The sequence below is a fragment of the Jaculus jaculus genome, chromosome 4 (assembly GCF_020740685.1).
Source record: "Jaculus jaculus isolate mJacJac1 chromosome 4, mJacJac1.mat.Y.cur, whole genome shotgun sequence".
NCBI classification, from domain to species: domain Eukaryota; kingdom Metazoa; phylum Chordata; class Mammalia; order Rodentia; family Dipodidae; genus Jaculus; species Jaculus jaculus.
The window spans coordinates 73492282-73518791 of NC_059105.1; the positions used below are offsets into that span (position 1 = coordinate 73492282).

General features: G+C 40.5%; 1 protein-coding gene across 1 annotated transcript in view; it reads left to right on the forward strand.

Moving 5' to 3' along the window:
* Ttc21b (tetratricopeptide repeat domain 21B) overlaps positions 1-11323 on the forward strand; it is an 83141-nt gene extending 71818 nt beyond the window's left edge. The window contains exons 27-29 of the mRNA XM_045147630.1: positions 2756-2876; positions 6713-6780; positions 10811-11323. Coding sequence (XP_045003565.1) covers positions 2756-2876; positions 6713-6780; positions 10811-10888 — 267 coding nt within the window. The 3' untranslated portion in view covers positions 10889-11323. The remainder of the gene's footprint in view (positions 1-2755; positions 2877-6712; positions 6781-10810) is intronic.
* Positions 11324-26510: the final 15187 nt, after the last annotated feature.

The window sequence follows — 26510 nt, forward strand, 5'->3', positions numbered from 1 at the left end:
GATGGTCCAATTCCAGTGATTCCTCAGCATTTTTTCAGTATCAAATGTTTGTTCCTACTGCAATCAGGAAATAGACATTAATACTAAAAAAAGAGTCATTTGTCCTTAAAAGTCAAGAAAAACTCAGATTCATGCAGCTTAAAGTTTCAGCTATGGTAATGCCCTACTTACAGAGAGTGTATTTAGAATGTCAACTATTTGCCATGATTATCCATCGTATCCCAGAACGAATGAAAAGTGGAGAGCACTAATTATGGGTGCGTCTCTCCCATTAAGAGAGACTTGAGGAATTTACTGCAGCTGCATGTCGCTTCCACATTTACAGTCCACAATGCCTAATATGTTTTGTGGGGGAAAGTCTTCCCAGCTTTTAAATTAACTTAATAAAAAGTTTTTATGCTTAAGTTTAAAATTGAAAATCTTTAAGTCCATAGACTGTAAATCTTTTTACTACCATTTTGGAATTTTATCGTACAACAGAGATGTCTTATGATAGGTCTTTTTTGTCTTGTTTTGTTTTATGAGGTAAGGTCTCACTCTACCTCAGGCTGAGCTTTAATTCACTGTGTTGTCTCAAAGTGGCCTCGAACTCATGGTTATCCTCCTCCCTCTGCTTCCCTAGTGCTGGGATTAGAGGCCACCATTCCCATCAATGACAGTTTTTTTGTTTTAAGTTAAGATGTATGTTATTATTTGCTAAGAAATAGCTATCATACCAATTACTTTAAATTTTTAATTACAGTCAATGTATTTTTATTCTCTTTAAGCAAAATAGATTACAAATTGTATCATTCCTTTTTTAAAAGAGTAGCTATGATTTAAGATAGTTTCTTAGGAACTTAAAAAACCTAAAACATCCAGTCTTTTATCAATATATAGACTATTCTAGATGATAAGTTGAATCAATTCTAAGTTAAATTGCCCTTGAAAGTAATACATAGCTGTTACTAAGCTTTGACATTTAGCCTGTGAATAGTTGAGCTTCATCTGTCCACTCTAAGTTCAAAATGTGTGGGGACTGAAGTTTTGATGTAATCAGAACCTCAGTTTGCTGGAACTCTTCGCAGCCATACCTTGCCTGGCCAAACATGAGGATTAGTTTACACCTAATTTGGCCCTGTGGGCTAGTTGTCAATACTGAAAGCGTAAGATTAGGAATCTTGATTATATAATCAAAATGAACATGAGCAGGTTTAGGGGCCAGGCAAGGTGTAAGATGACACTACACCATCCCATCATATCAGATGGCAGGGAAGCTAACAGAGCTCACGAGAGTCATGTCAGGGACTTGGGAGCCAAGGTGAAGACAGTGCGAAGAGTCAAAGTTGGGACATTAAGTACCAGTAGGAATGATAGATACAATATGTTGAAATATATCAAATTATGTTAAAATACCTATCTTTATAAAAACCTCATTAGACAGCATTATAATAAACTGACTGTTTCTCCAAAATTGACAGTTGCAGGGAAGAATTAAGTTCTCATCCTACCTTTTTTTTGAACTAACTATACCATTGGCTTGTCAACCTGTTGATAAGACATTTTCCATGGTAGACATTTCCCAGGTAATAAATAAGGAGTAATAACCATTTTACAACATTGATGGAATATCACAGAAAGATAAAATCAAACATTCTGCACTTTCTGATGAAAGAAAAAAAAATCTGTGACAGTGTCAGGGCTGAAATGAGAAAAAGAAATACACAATTATCAATATAAATACTCAGTGCAGTACTTTTAAGTAAATAGAAATGGAAAAAATGAGAACATCACACGGGATGTGACTCTACTATGCTGAGCTATAGGGAGTCTGACTAGAAAGAGGAAATGTGCACCACAGATCTGTATTGTCATTATATGTTTAGTGGGTAATGGTTTCAGTGAAAAGTGTTGATGAAATGTTTTAGGATAAGAAAAGTAAAATTGTAATAAATTCTGTTGGTATTTAAATAAAATATTCAAGCAAGTCTAAATGCATTACAGTTCCTGGTGAAATAGGGATGTATTATAGAAACAACACACACATGCAGTTAACTAAATCTGGATTAAGAAAAATTCTAGGATAAGTATTCTTGTTTATGCTGCTTTAAACTAAGAGAAAAGAGACAGAAGATGAATCCTTAGATCAAAACAGAATGGAGAAATATTTCAACCCATTTCTTAGTTTAACAAACTAAAAACAAATTTTTAGTGAGTGAGAAAATTTAAAATTTGAATAGTCTCTGGATATGTGGTGTTAAGAAGTTGGTACATTTTATATATCATAAACTGTGGTTATGTTAAAGCAAGTCCTCCTTTTAGAGAGGCATTCTAACATATGTATAGTTGAAATGATAGATCATCTGAGGGATTTCTTTTAATAATATGTAAACATAAGTGTGGGTTAGAAGCTGTGAAAGTATTAATGGGTAGTCTAATTTTTGAAGGAAAGTTATGGGTTCATGAAGTTCATTATACTTATATTCTATATTTGTATGTGTTGAAGTTATTCTTAATAAATGATTTACATGTATATGCACAAAGATGCATTTCCTACTGTGTATTTCCAATTCTGCAAAAATAAATCTTTTGATCTTGAAAGGTGTGAGATGGCCCATGGTATCAGAAATTTCCCTGATCTGCTGCAAGTCCTTTGATTAGATACTCAAGGTTGGAAATTATAGCGCTGTGTTAACCTGCTTGACCTATGGGCTCATATCCTTAAGTTCTAGTGGCATCAAGGTTGATCTGTTAATACACCTCTGTCTTTCTTCAGTCTTGCTGTAAAGCTTATGAGTACATGGGCTACATGATGGAGAAAGAGCAGGCGTATGCCGATGCTGCCCTCAACTACGAGATGGCGTGGAAACATGGCAACCAGTCAAACCCGGCCATGGGTGAGTGCAGCAAACCAGGCACAAGCTCTTGCAGGAAAAGGTGTTTGATTGTAAATCCTCGAAATATTCTTTTTAAGAATAAAAAATTTTAAGAGCCAACTTTTGTTGTCAGCTTTTCTGAGGTGAGAATAAAGTTTATATATATTTGTAGCAAATTATTACCTACAAATAGTTGAGCACAATTCCTGAGGTCATTTAGTCATTTTAGAAGACATATATTCTAATTTTGCCGTATTTCTTTTTTTACTATTTTAAAAATGATAATGCTATGTGAGGAAAAATATCCCATTGTCAAATAAATTAGGCAAACATTGTATTAAATCACACAAGTTCCTTTACTACAGATCCTCTAAAACCTTTAGACACTCAAGTACATTATGAGGTGACACAAAATGGCTGTATTTCCACAGTTCTTTGGCCATAGAGCATCTTTCCTTCTGAGCATCTAGAAATGTCATAGTTAGGTGTTTGCAGACTATTGGTCTACAGTGTCCCTAAGAAATGAGGGGAGCAGTATCGGGGGTGCACTCAGGCCATCCTCTCCCCTCGTTGTGATGCACTCCTCCTTGCTTGCTGTTCTGTTCTTTTATACTGAGGTGAATTCCATTGTAATGACTCCGCCTGGCTCTCCCTCAGGGCTGGCCTTTAGGGGGAGCTTCAGGCTCTCCAAAGTCCTACCTTCAGACTTCCCACTGGTACCTCTTACTTCTGAGACATTTGTGACTGTTACTCTTGGAAGCTCTACATAATATTCTCCAAACTCTGTTCTGCACTTATAAGATTTTGATGATTATGTAAAGGAAAAAACAAGGTGTGAGGAGGACATATAAGCATGGGAAATGTTGTTCTTCTTGCCATGAACCTTCTGACCTGCTTTACCGTAGATATGCATGGTTTGGCTTACTACAGGATCTTTTTTTTTTTTTTTTCCTTTTTGAATGGGCCATTTCAAGTTACTAACTCAACCTAACCTTAGCAGCCACATTCCAAATACATACAGATGTCATCCTCGTGCCCACTACCATGTATGTGATTTTGCCCGTACCTTGTATTTTTCTGGGGTATGTTAGATTGCCAGCTGTAGCAGACAGCTTCAAGTTCACTGAGATGAACTTCCAGACCAGGCACAGTTATGGAGGAAGGAATATTTATTGAATCCTACAGATCCAAGGGGAGTTCCATAAATAGCAGAAGAAGCTGGCCTGCCTTCACAGGACCAAGCAGAGAGAGAGAGAAGTACTAGCCTAAAGGTCAAAAGCCACAGCACACTTCAAGAACTCCAGCTGGGCACACTTTGCATAACTTTAGATTGAAATCTGAAACCCACCATCACACCTTAAGATCCACCCAGTGACACTGCCTCCAGCCAGGTGGCTGCAGATGCAAACTACAAACAAATAAACACTGAATATATTGGGGGCCATCTATTCTATTCAAGCCACCACACCAGCTTTGCATAAGGTACAGGAATTAGTGATTGTTAAAGTATTTTTATTGCCAGTTATTACATATCTTAAAGATAAAATTATAAAAAAGAAAATTCTTAAATATCTTTAAAATATGATAAATAATTTTGGAAATAATTGTTTCTGTGGTGTTTTCAGTTATTCATGCTGTTTATTCCTTAAGGCTCACTACAAGTACTACCCCAACCTGCCTGGGCAAATTAACAATGCATTTCTTCATTATCAAAAAATTCTCATGTTAGTATCACATAATGCAGAACTGAATGTTTTTACTCAGGCTCCAGAATGGGATCATTTGCTTGGTTCAAGTAATAGTTTCATATTTATATTTTTATGTATACATGCATGAAGTATTATTCACCTTGTATGAATGTACAGTAAGAACATTTTTAAAAGAAAAAGAGACTTGGAACTGAGAGTCAGTGTGAGAAAAACCCATTCAGACCACACTAGGGTTACAGCATGGTCATTAGACCATCTGGATCACTTTCTGTTTCTCTTTTCCTGGGGAGCAAATAGTTAATTCATGCACATTTGTCAGGGGGAGTACAGCAGTACTGACATGTTCTTCTCTTTCCAAGCCCTTTATTTTTTACTTAAAAGTGTTTGTACACAATGATCTTATCAAGTTTCTCCCAACATCAATACTGTGATTTCAATGTAGCATTTATTTAACCCAGAAAAAAGTTGCTGTCATATATGTGCTATTATTTATGTGTTTATAAAAGAATCTTATAAGTGTCCATTTGATGTTTAAAATTATTAAGAGATGGAATAGTGTTCCCTATCTTTTGTTTGAAGAAACTTTAGATCATTAACTCAAAGCAGTGTGCTAAGGCCTGAAAGGAGTCAGAAAACAATATTCTTGGTTATAATCTTGCATATACTTCTCAGAAAATTGATATTTTAATCTTCAGCAGTTCTGTATATGTATAGATAGATGATAGGTAGTAGGTAGGTAGGTAGACAGGCAGGTAGGTAAATAGGTGGACAAATGGATAGATGAATGGATGGATGGGTGGGTGAATGGATGTTCTGATATTTTCAGTAGAGCCCATAAGCACCCTTTCCATTTTTCTCCTTCTTTTTCTAAGATGTAAACTGAAATATCTGATATATTGTTTTATGTTGCATTATATCATACCAAGTACACACCTACTAACATTACTTAGCTTTTCTTAGTCTAACAGTACTTTTAGAGAAGAGCAATGGTCATTCAAGAGTTTCTTAGAAGTTTCTAATTGTCAGCACTAGAAGAGTGACATTTCCATACCAAGAGTTGTGACAATTCTTGCTAATTGTCTACATGGCGTGTCTGCTGGCTCACTACCACCTCTGCTGCTCTGACACAGTTTTTCGGCACGTGCTCTGGATGCTTTGGTGTTTTATACAGCCTACCACTGTCCTTACACTGGCAGTTCCTATTACACAAAGGGTTTCTTGATTCACAGCCTGTTTTATCTTGTCTCATCCTTCACACTTTGAACATCCCTGATACTTTCTTCCTTCCTCTCTAGTTCAAGGTTCTCTTGGCTTAAGACTTGGATCTTTCTGTCATGGAATTTATCTGTGTGAAATCATTCATTTACTCAGGCAGTGACCTAAGTAATGTACTTCCTTTCCTAACAGAATATAAATCTCAAGGTCACATGAATCAGTTTCCCTGATAAAGCTATACTGTATAAATGAGTTACTGTGTTGTCATTTACTGCCCTGTGATGAGTTTTCACCCTAACCTGAAATAAATGAGACTCTTGCAACCCCGTAGTATATTCACTGTGGTCCATTTTGCCAACTCTAGTTTCTTTTCTGATTGCTTCTCTTTAATTTCACTTAGACTTCTTATGAAATGAGATCTCATATATCTCACGTTGGTATGACCTTGAACTTCTCATCCTCCTGTCTCCACCTTTCACTGGGATTGCAAGCATGTACCATTGCACCCAGTTTATGTGGTGCTAGAGATTGAACCCAAGGCTTTATCCATGCTAGGAAAGCACTCTGCCAACTAAACTGCATCTCCAGCCCTCACTTTACCTTCTGTTACTATATCATTTCTATCGCAGAGTTCATCCACTAGCTTCTCTTAGGGCTTCTCTAATGAGTCAACAAACACAGGAAGAGGCAAGGAAAAAAAGTTACTACAGAATGCCGGGTGTGGTGGTGCACGCCTTTAATCCCAGCACTTGGAAGGCAGAGGTAGGAGGATTGCCGTGAGTTCGAGGCCACCCTGAGCCTCCAAGGTGAATTCCAGGTCAGCCTGAGCTAGAGTGAGACCCTACCTCAAAAAACCAAAAAAAAAAAAAAAAAAAAGTTAGTACAGTATAGTAGTGAGTGTACCAGTACATCATTATCTTTTTGTCTTAACAGGATACAAATTGGCATTTAATTACTTAAAAGCAAAACGATATGTGGATGCAATTGGCATATGCCACCAGGTAAACACTTAAATTTTGATTATTCTTGGAGTTTTACCGTTATACAATTTTCTTTTAGTCTCAAAATGTGCTTGAATAGAGTAGTTATTGTGATATTTTGGTTATATAGCTTACTAAATATGTTCTAGCTGGATTGTCAATATTCATAATTTAGAAAATAAATTTATTTAAATAAAATGTGTTAACTTTTTATTTGGCAACTTCCATAAATATGGACAATATACTATGATTATAATCCCCTGCCACCACCCTTTTGTCCTCCTCCTAAATCTCCTCTCCATTAAATCCCTTCATCTTTCCAAATAATCTCTCTTCTATTTTGGTGTAGTCACTTTATTTCCTCATATTATGCAGGTCTTATGTTGATAGGGTCAGCCACTGTGAGGTAATGAATGTAAAAGGGCACATTGTGTCCATAAGACAGCATTGTAAGTACTTTTCCCCTTCCTTTGGCTCTTACATTCTTTGAGCCACCTCTTTTTCAATGGTACCTGAGCCTTAGAAGGTGTGATAGAGATGTCTCACTGAGTAATACACAGTCCACTGTCACTTCTCAGCACTATATTGAGTTTTGAATCATCCCATTGGCCATCACCATCTGAAAAGACAAAATTCTCTAACCAAGAGTGAGCATAGCATTAGTATAGTGACATAAACATAAGTGTTTAGAGAACATTTTGCAGGACAAATATACGCATTTAGCCAGAAAAGAGTAGTAGTTTCTCCCTAGAGTTTATGACCTCCTCAGCCATAGGCTTTTGACTAGATTTTCAGTACTAATATGAATTCCATCTCATGGAGTAGTCCTCAAGACCAATCAGGATGCAGTTGGTTTCCCCTATAACAGACATGCTACTATTGCACAATTTAGCGAATTTAATAGCCAGCCATAAAGCTTATAGGGTCCATTACTGATTAAGACCATTGGTGACTTCTTTACCCACAAAAGACTGTGTTCTGCACAGCTCTTTCCAGCATTCTGACAACTAGTCAACAGGGAGAAGGCTTCAGCTGCTCCAGTTTGGTTTCTCAGTGAAGTGCAGCCCAAGCACATGGAGTTTTCAACAATAGGGTTTTGCCATCTGGTTCTGGTGGGGAACCAAGAGCCTTGGTGATAGCCTGCAATGTTTTGGTGGCATCAGGGGCCTCTCAGGCCAACAGCTTACTGGAAGTTATCCCACCCCTGGCCCTGAAATTTCTCTAATAAATATCTATGGCTTCTGAATATTCCATTATCTTCCTCCACAAGGCTTCTCAAACAGTAAATGCTGGATGATACTAGAAGAGACTATCAGTCCTCCAAGTCATTGTCTCAAGTAGATATTCTTATGTATGTATCTCTAAACCTATTAGAGAATTCAGATTTATAAATTAAATGATATTCTGTAGTTAGAATTTACTCCTATATTTAACTCCCTTTTAACAAATCTCCTTAAATTGTAATTTTATGATTTACATAGTTTTATATATATCATTGACGAGATCTCATTGGTAGTACATATAAGGTGTTATAACATGGCCAATACATCCAAGAAAAGCTCCTCAGAGAAGAACTTTGTAATGTCCCTTTTCCCAACTAGTCATGGATCAACACCATTATAGCAAGTAGCTGGTCTCAGAATCTATTGTTGATTACTGAGTCTTCAGTAAGTCAGTGTTTCTGAGTAAAGTTAGGTTGTATGTGAGGAGAGTCATCTGTGGAATAGGTTGTACTGAGGAGAGTCATCTGTGGAGTAGGTTGTACTGAGGAGAGTCATCTGTGGAGTAGGTTGTCCTGCGGAGAGTCATCCGTGGAGTAGGTTGTAGTGAGGAGAGTCGTCTGTGGAGTTAGGTTGTAGGTGAGGAGAGTCATCCATGGAGTAGGTTGTACTGCGGAGAGTCATCCGTGGAGTAGGTTGTACTGCGGAGAGTCATCCGTGGAGTAGGTTGTCCTGCGGAGAGTCATCCGTGGAGTAGGTTGTAGTGAGGAGAGTCGTCTGTGGAGTTAGGTCGTAGGTGAGGAGAGTCATCCATGGAGTAGGTTGTACTGCGGAGAGTCATCCGTGGAGTAGGTTGTACTGCGGAGAGTCATCCGTGGAGTAGGTTGTACTGCGGAGAGTCATCCGCGGAGTAGGTTGTACTGAGGAGAGTCATCCGCGGAGTAGGTTGTACTGAGGAGAGTCATCCGTGGAGTAGGTTGTACTGAGGAGAGTCATCTGTGGAGTAGGTTGTAATGAGGAGAGTCATCCGCGGAGTAGGTTGTACTGAGGAGAGTCATCCGCGGAGTAGATTGTACTGAGGAGAGTCATCCGTGGAGTAGGTTGTACTGAGGAGAGTCATCCGTGGAGTAGGTTGTCCTGCAGAGAGTCATCCGTGGAGTAGGTTGTACTGAGGAGAGTCATCCGTGGAGTAGGTTGTACTGAGGAGAGTCATCCGCGGAGTAGGTTGTACTGAGGAGAGTCATCCGCGGAGTAGGTTGTCCTGCGGAGAGTCATCCGTGGAGTAGGTTGTCCTGCAGAGAGTCATCCGTGGAGTAGGTTGTACTGAGGAGAGTCATCCGTGGAGTAGGTTGTACTGAGGAGAGTCATCCGCGGAGTAGGTTGTACTGAGGAGAGTCATCCGCGGAGTAGGTTGTCCTGCGGAGAGTCATCCGTGGAGTAGGTTGTACTGAGGAGAGTCATCCGTGGAGTAGGTTGTACTGCGGAGAGTCATCCGTGGAGTAGGTTGTACTGAGGAGAGTCATCCGTGGAGTAGGTTGTACTGAGGAGAGTCATCCGTGGAGTAGGTTGTACTGAGGAGAGTCATCCGCGGAGTAGGTTGTACTGAGGAGAGTCATCCGCGGAGTAGGTTGTACTGAGGAGAGTCATCCGCGGAGTAGGTTGTACTGAGGAGAGTCATCCGCGGAGTAGGTTGTCCTGCGGAGAGTCATCCGTGGAGTAGGTTGTACTGAGGAGAGTCATCCGTGGAGTAGGTTGTACTGAGGAGAGTCATCCGTGGAGTAGGTTGTACTGAGGAGAGTCATCCGCGGAGTAGGTTGTACTGAGGAGAGTCATCCGCGGAGTAGGTTGTCCTGCGGAGAGTCATCCGTGGAGTAGGTTGTACTGAGGAGAGTCATCCGTGGAGTAGGTTGTACTGCGGAGAGTCATCCGTGGAGTAGGTTGTACTGAGGAGAGTCATCCGCGGAGTAGGTTGTACTGAGGAGAGTCATCCGCGGAGTAGGTTGTACTGAGGAGAGTCATCCGCGGAGTAGGTTGTACTGAGGAGAGTCATCCGCGGAGTAGGTTGTACTGAGGAGAGTCATCCGCGGAGTAGGTTGTACTGAGGAGAGTCATCCGCGGAGTAGGTTGTACTGAGGAGAGTCATCCGCGGAGTAGGTTGTACTGAGGAGAGTCATCCGCGGAGTAGGTTGTACTGAGGAGAGTCATCCGCGGAGTAGGTTGTACTGAGGAGAGTCATCCGTGGAGTAGGTTGTACTGAGGAGAGTCATCCGTGGAGTAGGTTGTACTGAGGAGAGTCATCCGTGGAGTAGGTTGTACTGAGGAGAGTCATCTGTGGAGTTAGGTTGTACTGAGGAGAGTCATCTGTGGAGTTAGGTTGTAGGTGAGCAGAGTCATCTGTGGAGTTACATTGGTCTTCTTACATGTTTTGCCCTTATACTTTAAACCCCAGTCCTGGAAGTCTGCATATTCCAAAGTCATCCCAAGTGAAGTTGATGTGTGCTTCCAGCTGACAATCTCTCTTTAAGAGCTTATATTAAACATCTTACTCAAGATTAGCTAAATTGCAGAAATATTTTCAATCATTGATGAATTGTCTTTTGTAACTCACTTATTATATTTCCACATGAGGTATTTACATCAGTTAATGTTATCTAGTCATATAAGTGAATCATCATGTTATAACTAAGATTTATCACCTTTGAAAGATTTTTGCAGTTATACTATTAATATGGTGAAATCTCAACTTTAATGTTGTTTGTACTGTTTTGTAGTGCCCTAGTTCTAAATAATTAATTACAAAATTCTTTTGTTTGTTCACATCCCCTCCCCAGGTTCTTAAAACGCATCCAACTTATCCAAAAATCAAAAAGGACATACTTGATAAAGCCCGCACATGTTTAAGACCCTGAAAGCAATGATTTCACAGGGGATGACAAGGCCTGACTTAGTCATCCTTTTCAAAGGAGATTTGAGTCCCAGCTGTAAAATGCAATGTTTTCTTTTCTCCAGCAGAGGCCACTGCTGTATCTGAAGAGATGTGCGGTGGTATTGGTGTTTGCTAATGGAGTAATTGAATGAGAACTGATTGATTTTCTGATTTAATTAGTGCAGATTTTGTAGTTAGGTGATAAAGACTAACTCATTTCTGTAGAGAATAGGTTTTTTTTGTTGTTAAAATCTACACACATGCTTATTTTGTAAGGACTCCTAGTCTTTTTTTTTTTCATCAATTACCTTTAAAGTGTTATCTGTTAAATTTTTCACCATAGTTCATGCTATAATATCATATAATTTTGAAAAACTATGTATTCTAAATGTATATTGTAATAAAGGTTTTATGACTATATGGCTTACATTTTTCTTGTGATTCAAAAGACACATAAAGTTTTGCAAAATAATGGTAAGCTCCCATGCAGTTTATAATGTTAAAGGATAATGTTGCAAAAACATGACACTTTCTTAGGAAAACCTTTCAGGGTAAGTATTGATTGTGTTTGCTTCTCTGTGTTGAACTTGGGCTTCTTGCTCTCAATGCCAATGTGATCTTAATAGTCATTATATTAAATCAGTATAAATAGGTAAACCCTTGTAGTAATATTTATCGTATTTAACTTGGGCCTTATGTAATTTTCAGACACTGTACTATTTTGTGGAGAAAGGTGAGGAAAATGCTTTTGGTTCATAGGAACTCACAAACCAGAGTGAAGGCGGGTGCCACTGGAATAGCACTTCACATAAGCACCATTTTATACCAGATCACCCTTATCTTAGTGAGCTCAACTTGCAATCTCATATTTTAAGGTATTTAAAAATACAAAGGCCTTCATTCTTTTTTCTTTTTTCTTTTTTTTTTTTTTTTTTTTTTTTTTTTGGTTTTTCGAGGTAGGGTCTCACTAAGTAGTCTCAGGGTGGCCTTGAACTCCCAGTGGTTCTCCTACCTCTGCCTCCCAAGTGCTGGGATAAAAGGTGTGCCCCGCCACGCCTGGCTAACAGTCTTCAATTTTAACCTTTCCTCTCCTTCAGATTCAGAACTGTGAAAAATTATCGCTTTCCTCCTAATTCAGGGGTAAGTAGTCAATCCCTCACCTGGATTGTTTGTTTTTAGTGCTAAATATGAACCCCTGGGCCTCATCCATGCTAGGCATTCTTTCCACCACTGAGACTCATCCTGGAATGGTTATAGTTAAGGAGATTGCAATGGGCTGAATTTTGTGTTTCTTCCAGACCCCCTTCCCCACCCCCTACCACACACACACCAAGTTTTATGTTGACTTCCTAATCCCTTTTGTGACTCAGTGAGGAGCTGGAGCTTTGAGGGTAGAACATCATGAATGGGTTTAGTGCCCGGGTGAAAGGGACTGCAGAGATTCTCTAGCTCTGTTCCCACCATGTGAAGATGCCCTGAGAAGGCCCTCACCACAGCCAGCCATACATCCAACTGCAGACTCCCAGCCTCCAAGGCTGTGAGAAATAAATTTCTGTTGATAAACCAACCTGACGAGTTCCAGTGAACTTGCCTCATGAGATGTTAGAATTAGAAATTGTATAAAGTAGCATATCTGTGCTAGCAAAACATTTCCAAACCATTTATACTCTCTGAAAAATGGTGGTGTATATATTTAACATTTTTTTTGCATCTACCTTTTGTTACATGTGAATAGTTATTTTTCAGACTTGTCTTTTGTAGTAGTTTAAATAAAATAGATGTCCCCCAATATATTTCAGTTGTTTATTTGTTTGTAGTTTGCATCTATAGCCACCTGGTTGGAGGCAATGTCACTGGGTGATCTTAAGGTGTGGTCCTGGGTTTCTAAAGATATGCAAAGTGTGCCTAGCTGGAGTTCCTGAAGTGTGCTGTGGCTTTTGACCTTTAGGCTTGTACTTCTCTTTCTCTCTGCTTGGTCCTGTAAAGGCAGGCCAGTTTCTTCTGCCATTATGGAACTTCCCCTGGATCTGTAAGCTTCAATAAATATACCTTCCTCCATAACTGTGCCTGGTCTGGAAGTTCATCTCAGCAAACCTGAATCTCTCTGCTACGCCTTTCTACTATCTTGTTTTGTTTTGTTTTGTTTTGTTTTGTTTTGTTTTGTTTTGTTTTGTTTTGTTTTGTTTTGTTTTGTTTTGTTTTGAGGTAGGGTCTCACTCTAGCCCAGGCTGACCTGGAATTCACTATGTCTTCTCAGGGCAGCCTTGAACTCATGGCAGCCTTGAACTTATGGCGATCCTCCTGCCTCTGCCTCCCAAGTGCTGGGATTAAAGGTGTGTGCCACCATGCCCGACCCTTTCTACTATCTTAATTCTCACTCAACTCTGATGGTTTTATTTTGGAAAAGATCAAACTTGGATTAAATTAAAACTGGGCATGGTGGTGCTCTCCTCTAATCCTAGCACTCAGGATGCAGACATATTATCACCATGAGTTCGAGGCCACCCTGAGACGACATAGTGAATTCCAGGTCAGCCTGGACTAGAGTGAGACCCTAACTCGAACTGCCCCCCACCCCAAAAAATTGTAAATGACTTGGGGCAAGGTCAGAGCCTGAACCTGGATTCCATTCTGGCCTAAGCCAACACTTCCTTCCATTACAAAGAATGAGTGAAACTAGAAGAAAAGTCTCCTACATGCATCTGGCCAGCCGAGAGAACCAAGTAACATGAAACTGACCCCGTGAACTGGGTAGAATGAACAGTTCAGAAGTCTTAGCACAGTAGCAGTAAGAACATGGAATTGAAGCAGACCAGTCTGGATTGAACATTCGCTGCATTACTTGTAAGGAGTGAGGGAACAGATTAAACCATAGTAATTACTTAGTAAATATTTATTGTTAGCAGAATGAGTCCAACTGAGAAGAGTCTTTATGGATCAAAAGAGAAAAATGAGAACAACAAATAAGTTTTCCCAGACAGCTCAGCCATACGGGATTCAGGGTTATCATTCATTCTACTACCCTCCCTTTTGGTCCCCACCTACCACACTATGCAAAGCTCTGCCTACCGCACTCATTTCGTGAAAGCTTCCCTTTTCTCCCCCTCACTTCCTCCCAAAACCTCCTTGTATATGGATGGGTATGAACCACTTTTGTGTCTGCCTTTACATGGGAGCTGGAGAATTAAATGCAGGCTACCAGGCTTTGCAAGCAAGCACTTTCACCAACTGAACCATTTCCTCCCCTCAGACTTGCCCTCTTCTTTTGTCAGTTAACACTTATTATCACTTCCTTAGGCTGTGCCCACATTCAGGCCCACCATTTAGTGTGGCCTTAATTCAGTATCATATTTTCCCTTTTAATCCACAGTATGTACTACTGATGCAGAATTTGGGTGTTCAGGAGGCATCCCACAAAATTTATGAACCCCAAGTTTTGGGTCCTGCCATACCTTTAATAAAGAATTAACAAAGATAAAACTCAAGAAGGATAAATTACGGGACTGAAGAGATGGCTTAGCAGTTAAGAGCTTGCCTGTGAAGCCTAAGGACTCCAGTTTGACTTTCAATTCCCCAGGACCCACTTAAGCCAGATGCACAAGGGGGCACATGCGTCTGGACTTGGTTTGCAGTGGCTGGAGGCTCTGGCGCACCCATTCTCTTTCTCTCTACCTCTTTCTCTTGCTGTCTGTCTGTCACTCTCAAATAAATAAAAATAACAACAACAAAAATACCTGAAGTTAAGAAAAAAGAAGGATAAATTATGCATTACTAAGTTTATGTAGGGGGAAATCACAAATTGTGGGCTTTATTTAAGGGAGACTGGGATTGCGCCTGGCAGTATATTTAAGAGAAACTGAGGCCTTTAAAGAGATTAAGCCTCCAGGCATGTGGAGAGCTCACTTAAAAGAAACTGAGGTTTTTAAAGAGATTAAATCTGTGAGCACATGGAAAAGTCACTTAAGAGAAACAGGTTTTTGTTATTATTAACATTTCATACATCATGTGTTGCTACCCTCTTTTCCCTTGTCCCTGCCCACATTCCACTGGGGTCTCTCCTCAGTGGGGTTGCAGGTATTCCCTATGGGGTTGTGGGTTATGCGTTGTGGGAGCAGCAGTTGTTTGGGGTGGCGGGGGAAGTGGGGGCTGATGCTTCTGGGCATGAGGTCTCAACCTGTGGATTTTACAGTCTTTCTGCCCCCTCTTCCACAACATTCACTGAGCCATGGTGGGTGAGTTTTATGTCTACTTCAGTAATGAGCTCTGGCTTTGATAGGAGTTGAGTATCCTCAGGGTCTGTCTCCTACACCCTGGGACTGATTATCAGGAACAGCATGGAAGCAGCACTTTTGCTTGTCTCCCCAGTTCCTCTGTAGGAGGAGCAGGGAGATTAAAGCTGCAAGCGCATGGAAAGTAGAATCTAGGAGCGTGTGTAGGGAGACTTGAGGAACCTGCATGGCGTTTGCCTTGTGCTTTTTCCATGTAGGGAAGTTAAGAGGGCAAATAGTAGGATTCAAGGTGAAATGAGAGGGCAGATGTCAAAGCAGAGAACAGGAGATTCAGAGGAGAAATGAATAACAAAGAGGGCTACATCCAGGGTTACCCTGAGTTTAGGCAACTAGCCTAAAGTTGGCGAGAGCAGCCGCGTAGTAGGTCCTAGTGTAAGGGAAGTAAGTATATGGTATATTCAAAGAGCAGAGAAAAATCGTACCAGTAATCAAAGTGGGCAATTACTCTACAAAACAGAGGCAAGCAGAAGAGTTCAGATCAAGAAACAATGCTCTCTCCCACACCCACCCAGGAAGGCTGGGTGAGATTAGAGGCCAGATTTATATGTGTTGGAGCAAAAATGAGAGGGAATCCAGAGAGAATCAACACAGACAGAAGGAGGGACTAGAAGGCCACAACCCTTAGAACATCAGATTCAGGTATGCAAGAGAAAGACCTGATTGGTTTGTAGATTTGCATGGCAGACCCCAGGGCCATCACACCTGGGCAGTTACATTTAGATAGCACGCTACACTGTGGGCCGCAGGGGGCGCTGTAGATCAATCTCCATGACACGAGTTCCATGGCTGCCAAATGTTTCGTTCTGTGCCAGGGCAAGGTGGCCTGTGGGGTGGCATCTCGTTCTCTTTGGGACTCAATCTCCAACTGGAACTTTTTAAAAAGCTAGCTTTCTCCTATCCTCCTTCACTACTACTACCCTGTGACTAGCAGTTGGATTATGGAACAGGCCCAAAATCCTACGTGTGTGAGATTTGGAACTAGAGTACTCTGAAGCGGCACTTGCAGGAGTTGGTGGCCATAAGCTCCTATGAGACAAGTAGTCAAGGAAAGTGAAAGAATTCCTGTCCCATGACAAGTGACCCACTTAGGGGAAATGGGAAAATGGTAACATCATTTTTCTTTTCTTTCTATATGTTTGTTTTAGCTTTGTGTGTTTAATTTTTTTTCTTTTTGTTATTTGTAATTGTCACTGACACTTCCAAAGTAAAAGAAATGCCAAATACTGTAAAATTTATTCAATAATGAATACTATGTAGCTATCAAAAACTATTTTCAAACATTATTAAACATATTTCAAAGATCTCTTCCTGTCTTGAAAAATAGGTGAAAAAAATAATTTTGATGTAATATATCAATTTGCCAAAATATAGTCATGCATAATAAACATACCTCATACAAAACTAAATGAATATAGGCCAATTGTAAACTTGGCCTCTTTTATGGAATTTTTACTTTATATGAAAAAGTTTAGTGCAATGAGCATATATTTTACACTAAATAAAAAAAAATTGTATTTTGTTTGCTTTTTCTAGACAGCCTTCACAAATTTCCTTTGGGCTGACTAAGCAACTTTGATGAGCAAAGATGAGTAGAAGAAAAAATAAGCAAAGCTGATATGCCTTGTCTAATTGTTCCTATAAAATATAATCGGTCTGGGCGTGGTGGCTCATGCCTTTAATCCCAACCCTTGGGAGGCTGAGGTAAGAGGATTGCCTTGAGTTCAAGGCCACCCTGAGACTACATAGTGAAATCCAGGCTCAGCCTAGACTAGAGCAAAACCTTACCTCAAAACAAACAACAACAACAGAAACGATATAATCTGATTTACTTTAATTGCCAGAGATAGGAGGCAGAAGAAAGATAAAAGACTTCCAGAAAGGACAGTGACCCAGTAACCCCAGAAGTCACAGAATCAATGACCTGTTGAAGCATGCAAACTATGTCTTGGCAAAAGGATCAAAGAGCACAGGCAGGTGGTGGCAGAAAGAACTGCGACAGCCAGGCATCTTGTGCTTCACGGGTGCAGTGATGCAGTCTTGATGATGGTGCTACCAAGTTTAATAACTTGGAACACTGGGAACAACTGAAGTCCTGCAGGGTCATGTCCTGTGGCTGTGCAGGGTGGAGACCGCGTGGGGCAGCATGTCACTGAGGACTCCTTTCTCAAGCTTGCACAGAGCTTTCCTGAAGGTTCCTGATGGCCTGAGAACTGATGGTGAGGGACTAGAGACAGGAGGAATGTCTTTAAATGGTGAATGTGCAGAGAGGGATAGGAGTCATTTTTATTTGCTTGCTTGTTTTCTATGGTATGAGCTACGTGAGTGTCTTGGAGTATTTATGGCAAGAGGCCAGCAAATACTGAAGGTACAGGAAAGAGAAAATGGAGAAATCTGAGGAGGAAAACTGTGGGATCCAGAGGATACTTATAAGAATGATTTTCATGGGATGCATGAGTTTCATAACAGGAGTGTAGGAACACGTCCTCAGAAATAGATACTGCACAGGTGGCCCCAGGAGTCCTTATGCTAATTAGTTTGTAATGAATGAAATGGACTTTGGCCAAAGGGCAGTACTCCTGTCCTGTATTAGCATGGAATCTCGGACTTGAAAGATTTTTGCACTTATTTCCAGGTTCCTGGTTGTGGTTGCTGGAAGTCGGCCTACTAGGTGTTTTGAGGGGAGGGGTCACTGTAATATGATAAATCATAGTTATGAATGTGCTATTCACCTTCCAATATTCTAAAGAACCAGATGTTTTTGAGAAAAATGCTTCTCTTTACAGTCTGCCTTCCAGTGCTCATCAGTGAAGCTGGCACAGTGCCCATAAAAGCAATTTGATGCCATAAATGATGAAAGCTGAGTAATGAGCAGGTTCCAAATGCCTTCCTTCCGAGGGGTATAACCTTAGAATAGATGGCAATCTTTAAACTAGGCTGTGTTCAAATAGTGTGTGCATTATTTTTATCTTCAAACAAATTCTTTTGGCAATGTAAGGAAACTCTGTTTTTAAGAAAACACAAGGATATTTTAAGAAGGTAATTACTGCTTCCGTTTCCGTCCAAGGCAGCCCAGTTGTATTTTTAATGGGTAAATGATGTCAGAGCCTTAAAAAAACAGCACTATGAAGCATTCAGTAGTCTCCACCCCTGTAATGGGTAGGGTGACAGGTCCTGATTGACAGTGAAATTCAACTGTTACCAGGATACTCACTAAGCTTTACTGCCTTCAAGAGAAACAATGCATGAAAATATTAAGTGTTTCATAAATCCATGTTATATACCAAAGCCAACTAACCAATATATGAAAACACCTTTCTGTTACAGAAGTTCTTGAAAATTTGCACTCCTTTTTCCCAAGAAGGCTGAAGTCTCAAGTTGCAGCAGATAGTTTGACAGGGATAACAGAGGTAGACAAAGTCCAGGACACTGAGAAAACCCAAGAACAAATATGAAATGAGCAAGTGCATGCCACACAAAGAGATGAGGAAGAATGTTGCTTCTCTGTGTTCAACACATAAATCTACGGCCTCTCATAAAGTGCATTATCTTGTTGTATGTGTTGGCTATTACTGTCTTTCCTTTAAAAATTTATTTATTTACAAGGAGAGAGAGAGAGTGAGTGAGTGAGTGTGGGCATGTCAAGAGTTCTTGGTACTGCAAACGAACTCCAGATGTGTGTACCATTGTACACATAGCTTTATATACATACTGGTGAATTGAACCCAGACTGGTGGACTTTGCAAGCAAGCACCTTGACTAACTGCTGAGCTATCTTCCCAGCCCCTATAGATTTTTAAAAGTCAAATACCCATTCTTATTCCAATAAAATGATTTTCTCCCATAAAAGAGAAAACAAATTTTGGTTTATAAAAACATTTCAATGCAAAACCATTTCAAACTTACAAAGTTGCATGAATGAAGAATGCAGAGTACTAATATACCAAAATATGCATTTACTCAGATATGCATTTGATTATTTCTTGTATTTTATCTTTCTGTTTGCATACACATTTTGATATACATATTTATATGCACCCACACAAACATTTTTTTTCTAAATATGCTAAGAATAAGTTATATACTACATACCCCTATCTCCTTAAATACTTCAGTGGTATATGTTTCCCAAAACTATAAATAAGACTCCTATGTCATTGAAAGACAGTTATTGACCTTAGGAAATTTAACATGGATATGACATGTTAATCTACCACCACTTACTGCTGATTGACCAGTAGTGTCCTTTCCTTATCCAGTCAGAGTCACTCTTGGATCAGATACTGCATTTACATGTCATATCAGTCCAGTGTTTAATCATCAATGTTTCCATAGTCTTGCTTTGTCTTTTGCATGTATAGTCTAGAATTCAGTCCTCCAAAGCACCTTGAGCCTTGGCAGTATATTTCTTATTTTGAGTTTGTCTGATATTTCCTCATGAATCAATCTAAGCTAGTAAGCATTCCGTAGGACTGCATAAGTGATGTGTTCTCAGGGGCTCATCTGAAAACATGTCTGTGTTCCCTTGTTGGTGAATACATTTTTGATTTCTGATTCAAATTTCTCCATTGTATACTTTAACTTTTCTCTTGTAACTAATAATGAATCTTTCAAGAGATACTTTTTTAGTCATAAAAATACACTACTTCTATTATTATTATTGCTGAGACAAAATATCTAACAAAAACCAGTTTTAGAAAGAAAGCTTTATTTCAGCTTGAAGTTCCATGCTACAGTCCATCCTGGCAGAGAAGGCGTGACAACAGGAGCTCGAAGCCACTGGCCGTATTCAGTCTACAGTGGGGAAGCAGAGTCATAAATGCTGGTGTTCAACCAGCCTTCTCCTTTTCATTCAGTCCAGAACCCCAGCCCACCGAAGGGTGCCACCCACAGTTAAGGAGGTCTTTTCACGTCAGTTATCCTAATCAAGGTAATCTCTCACAGGTGATTACACATCCTGTCAAGACAATAATCAATATAAACCATCACACTGTACTCTTCAAATTTTGCACTAGATTTAGAGCTTCTTCCCTGGTGGTGCTTGGCTATCCTGCTTAGAAAGAGATGAATAATGTTAGCACTTTCTTCACTACTCAACAGCTAGCACTCACCAATTCACCTAAGGCAATATTTACTTATTTTTTATTTTTTTTTGTATTATTTCATATCACATAGGCTCATCAATTCCTCCTTTTTTTTCGATGCTTCATACTGTGTTAATGTCCTGAATTTATTTTGGTGCTCCAGTGGTCTTAAACTTGAACTGCTAACACAGTTTCAACCTGGTTCCTGTGTCTTTCACCATGCTCCCATCACTCATCCTGTCGAGCACTGCCTTACATTCCAGCATATGAAGTTACCCCAGATGCAACTACTTTTTTTTTTAATTTTTATTAACATTTACCATGATTATAAAATATATCCCATGATAATTCCCTCCCTCCCCACCCCCACACTTTCCCATTTGAAATTCCATTCTCCATCATATTACCTCCCCATTACAATCATTGTAATTACATATATACAATGTCAACCTATTAAGTATCCTCTTCCCTTCCTTTCTCTACCTTTCATGTCTCCTTTTTACCTTACTGGCCTCTGCTACTAAGTATTTTCCTTCTCACGCAGAAGCCCAATCATCTGTAGCTAGGATCCACATATGAGAGAGAACATGTGGTGCTTGGCTTTCTGGGCCTGGGTTACCTCACTTAGTATAATACTTTACAGGTCCATCCATTTTTCTGCAAATTTCATAACTTCATTTTTCTTTACTGCTGAGTAGAACTCCATTGTATAAATGTGCCACATCTTCATTATCCACTCATCTGTTGAGGGACATCTAGGCTGGTTCCATTTCCCAGCTATTATAGATTGAGCAGCAATAAACATGGTTGAGCACATACTTCTAAGGAAATGAGATGAGTCCTTTGGATATATGCCTAGGAGTGCTATAGCTGGGTCATATGGTAGATCAATCTTTAGCTGTTTTAGGAACCTCCACAATGGCTGGACCAGATTGCATTCCCACCAGCAGTGTAGAAGGGTTCCTTTTTTTCCACATCCCCGCCAACATTTATGATCATTTGTTTTCATGATGGTGGCCAATCTGACAGGAGTGAGATGGAATCTCAATGTAGTTTTAATCTGCATTTCCCTGATGACTAGTGACGTAGAACATTTTTTAGATGCTTATATGCCATTCGTATTTCTTCCTTTGAGAACTATCTATTTAGCTCCATAGCCCATTTTTTGATTGGCTTGTTTGATTCCTTATTATTTAACTTTTTGAGTTCTTTGTATATCCTAGATATTAATCCTCTATCAGATATATAGCTGGTGAAGAGTTTTTCCCATTCTGTAGGTTGCCTCTTTGCTTTTTTCACTGTGTCCTTTGCAGTGCAAAATCTTTGTAATTTCATGAGGTCCCAGTGGTTAATCTGTGGTTTTATTGCCTGAGCAATTGGGGTTGTATTCAGAAAGTCTTTGCCAAGACCAATATGTTGAAGGGTTTCCCCTACTTTTTCCTCTAGCAGTTTCAGAGTTTCAGGCCTGATGTTAAGGTCTTTAATCCATTTGGACTTAATTCTTGTGCATGGCGAGAGAGAAGAATCTATTTTCATCCTTCTGCAGATATATATCCAGTTTTCAAAACACCATTTGCTGAAGAGGCTGTCTGTTCTCCAATGAGTATTTTTGGCATTTTTATCGAATATCAGGTGGCTATAGCTACTTGGGCTTACATCTGGGTCCTCTATTCTGTTCCACTGATCTACATGTCTGTTTTTATGCCAGTACCATGCTGTTTTTGTTACTATGGCTCTGTAGTATAGGTTAAAATCAGGTATGGTGATACCTCCCGTCTTATTTTTGTTGCTCAGTATTATTTTAGATATTCGAGGTTTTTTGTGATTCCAAATGAATTTTTGGATTGTTTTTTCTATTTCCATGAAGAAAGTCTTTGGAATTTTGATAGGGATTGCATTAAATGTGTAGATTGTTTTAGGTAAGATTGCCATTTTCACAATATTGATTCTTCCAATCCAGGAACAAGGGATGTTTCTCCACTTTCTAGTGTCTTCTGCAATTTCTCGCTTGAGTGTTTTAAAGTTCTCATTATATATTTTCAGGGTAGGAGCATAAGGTGTTAGGTGTGGCTCTTAAGACTCTGAGAGTATCTACAAAGGTGCTCCTAGGGGTTGAGTTTCCCTGCTATGGGAGTATTCAAATAGGCTGAGTGGAATACAACACAGGTAGATTCTAAAAGTTAACTAAACACTGTACCCATTCAGTCAAAAACAGCCCCAAGTATGTATGCCATAGTAGTTATTATAACAACCAGATCCTCTATCAACATAGAGGTTAAGATTTGTGGTCTGTTGAGGGATCCCAGTCAGCTTGTGACCAAGTGAAACCCTTCCCTGGTGCAAACCCAGTTACTTTGGATGATTTTGGTCTCAGTCAAGTTGCTGCCTGGGTCATCAGGCTGCTGTTCAGATTTCTAGAGCTGGGCACTGGCTTTTCCTGCGGGGTAAGCCAAGCCTGGCAACTGTGGCCCTGCATATCAGCACCCCCGCTGCTGGAAAGCTGCCTCTTGCTGCTGCTGGGCCCACTGCTGCCGTTTACCTCTGCTGCTGCTGGATCTGCTATTGTTGCCGCTCCTTGGTCTGCTGCTGCGGGGTCTGCCGCTGCTGCCGCTCCTGGGTCTGCTGCTGCTGGGGCCGCTGGCCGGTTCCGGAGCTGCTGATGTTGCTGCCGAACTCTGCTCCTGCTTGGGTCCCGCTGTCGGCTCAAGTTGGCGTGGCCGGGTCCCGGGACCGCTGCTCTGTTCACTGGAGCTGGGCTCAGGCAGTGGGGGAGGGGAGGGAGTCGCAGCTGCTCTGGTTCTCTCGCTGTTCCACGTGTTCCTCTACCTCGCGGTCTGCTCCTCCATTGCTCACTGCCGCTCTCCCTTCATGTTTCTTGAGCTGCAGAGAGCACCGGTGTGAGTGGAATCTCCCGCACCTGGCTTTTCCTGTGGCTGGAGCCGAGTCTGGCGGCTTTCTGGTGCACCTTGCTGCCGCTGCCGTGGTTAGCAGAGCTGCTGGGCTGCTTTTGCCGGCCTGTGCGGGCTCTGCATGCTCTGGATCTCTCCTACTTCTCCGCTGCTGCTTCAATTTCCTATACACCTCACTTTTTAGTAAAACTGTGTATTTTGCTGAGTTTTTTTGGTCTCCCCCACCCCCAGGCTACTTTGGCGTGGTACCTACGCCACCATCTTAACCGGAAGTCCCAGATGCAACTTCTAACTACTTTCCCCAACGCTGGGAGCCGCAGATCATTCTCCAAGGAGCCCTGGTTAATTGCATGAGAGATCATGATATGAATGCTAAATCTTCTCATTGCTTTATATATATACTGGTGAATTGAACTCAGACTGGTAAGCTTTGCAAGCAAGCACCTTGACTAACTGCTGAGCTATCTCCCCAGCCCCTGTAGATTTCTTAAAAGTCAAATACCCATTCTTATGCCAATAAAGTGATTTTCTCCCATAAAAAGAGTATGAATTATTCTAGGCCCTTTTAGCAGATAGAAAGTATATACATGTACATACTTGCTCATGTCATACACATGTACATATATATGCATATTTGCACAGATCTACATGTCTCAGACACATGCATGTGCTTGCACATATATAAGCATATTTTAGGCATCATAAAGACCCATGGATTCTTCACAATTCCAATTCATCCCCACAGTGTTCTTGCTTGCTTTTGACTCCAGTTTTTACTTGCATAATCCTTCTTCACAGTGAAACCCTAGATCCTAGCAACCACAACATACCTGTTGATTTTGGCATTAGTCCAGTAAAATACTTGTGCAATTGCTTCACCAAAATGCCCATAACCAAAAAATAAACCTGCAAAAAAATCATTGTTCAGGATTTGTTTGCAGCGCCCCCTCATTACTAACAGCATTGGGTGATTTTCAGTGTTGATCAATTCAGCCCATCTTAAAATGTCACCATAACAATTCCCAGAACTATGAAGTATTTCAAAAACCACACTGAAGAATTTATTGTTGATAAGAATGTATGTTGTGCTCCATACCCAGCTTTGCCATCTCCTTCCAAATATTCCTCTTCTTACAAAATGAATGCTATTTCTTCCCACAACAACCAGTGTCATATTAATGATGTACTGACAGGAAGGAGAACAGGAGGCAGGAATTTACATCAACTATCTTGTGATCCAGGTGTGATGGAACATGCCTTTAATCCCAGTACTCAGGAGGCAGAGGTAGGAGGAGGTAGGATTACCATGAGTTCAAGGCCACCCTGAGACTACACAGTGAATTCCAGGTCAGCCTGGACTAGAGTGATACCCTACCTTGAAAAACTAAAGCCCCCCCCCCCAGAAAAAAACCCACCATGTTACTAGGAATGAGCATTTTTGTTAAAAATGTGTAGTAGAGCAATATTATTCTAAACTGATGTACCTTTTGTTTGATCTGAAGTATTTTCAGACTCTGCTGTGACAGTTTACATAGCAGTTACAAACATCTCTATAAGAATAGCGAGGAAATGTTTTCCTCCTATCCTTTTTAAAACATGAGCTTCAGATTTATATGAACTAGAGCTCCTTTTTCCCTCACCCTGCCCTTTCCAGCTGTGGCCTATTTTCATTGAGTGAATCCTGGTTTTTACTTGAAAAAGATTTATTCCCTCTATTCTTTATTTTTGTTTTTACATTTTATATGTACTTTTCTTGAGTCCTGCAGCCTCATAAAATGGTTTTGAATCGCAGAGCTACAGAGATGATGGGGAGGTCAGCTATGTTAATTTCAAAGCACCCCAGACTTCAGTGTGAGGTTGCCTAGCAACTCATCTCTCAGGCCTCCTTTGTGGATGAGAGAAGAGAAAGCAATTCTTCTGTATACACTCAAGCTGAGATGGTTTTATATAGTGAAAAACCCTTCGCAAAGAGCCCAGTGCAACCCCTGTTTCTCCTCTCCCACCAACTTTGTGCACTTCCCACATGATGAGAGAAAGATCCCATCCTTTGATGCCTTAGATCTGATCCAGATATAAAATGGATCTCGGCACGATATGGTCAAACAGTGGAAGTGACCTGTATCTTTACATTAAATTGAGATACATTAATTAAACCACTCATCTTCCCCTCTCTCTTCCATGAAAGCACACTTTCCCCTCAAGTTATAAAAGCCAGTTATGTTAAATGAAATAGCAACTGCCTGCTGAGTATCAGTTACCATAGCGACATGAGCCAGGAGTGGTGTTTTTCTCCTTAGGCACAGGATGGTTAAAATATGTTCAACCAGGAGACCCAAACACCATGCTGACTAGAAGTCAGGCATCTGGGAAGAGCCTGTTCCATTTCCTTTTCTCCACACTCACTTGAAAAATAATGAACCCCTCTGCTATTCCTTCAAAGCTGTTACATTTTAGAACTGAACTTCAGTGTGCGGTGGAGGTGCCCTACCTCAGGCATATGGAAGGGAGGCAAGCATGTATGCCAGTAGGAGCCACATCAGTTGAGAGATCTAGAGACTATATGCTGCCTTTGCAGACATCACTGAAAACAGATTAAAAGGAACAGCTAGAAATCTACATTGTGAAAATAATTATGTACAATTTTTAAAACCACTTCTAATCCTCTATTCTTATTTGGTAAGCAGACAGTGCAATGCTAGAGAGCATTATGATTCTGATCAATATGGCATCAGTGGAGGGTCCCCTAACACAATGTCAAGCAGCACGCTTTGTGCTCTTCTCACTCAACTCTAGTCATGGGCCAGAAGAGAAAGGTCGTACAGCATAGTGGGCTTTGGAATCCAACAATGTGGGTTTTCATTTCCTACCTCTTCTTAGTGGTATGATTTGGGGCAAGGTCTCTGAGCTGTTAAAAGTCTCAGTTGCCTGGTGAGTAAGACAATCTATATGAAGATGATGAATCAATACTGACGGGCTATCGGGGCCTGGGCTGACCCAGTGTGCACTGAACAGGTGGTAAAGGCCCTGCCTTGTGCCTGATGTGGAAGTAATATGGAGACCCCAGCCAAAAAGGTCCATCCAAGGGTGGGGTCATGACTACAGACTGTCCACCCTTCTCAGACCTCATCTTGGTGTCCTCCTCACCCATGCTTACACATTCTGACATGACACATCTTGTGAGCCAATTCAAAGGGAAAATTCTTACTGCTACTTTAGAGCTAAATTTTGTTTCTCTACTCAAACTAGTCTTACTAGCACTACCATCAACATATTCATACAGCTGGATACCTTGCCTCTGTGGAAATAGTTAAAATAACGAACAACCA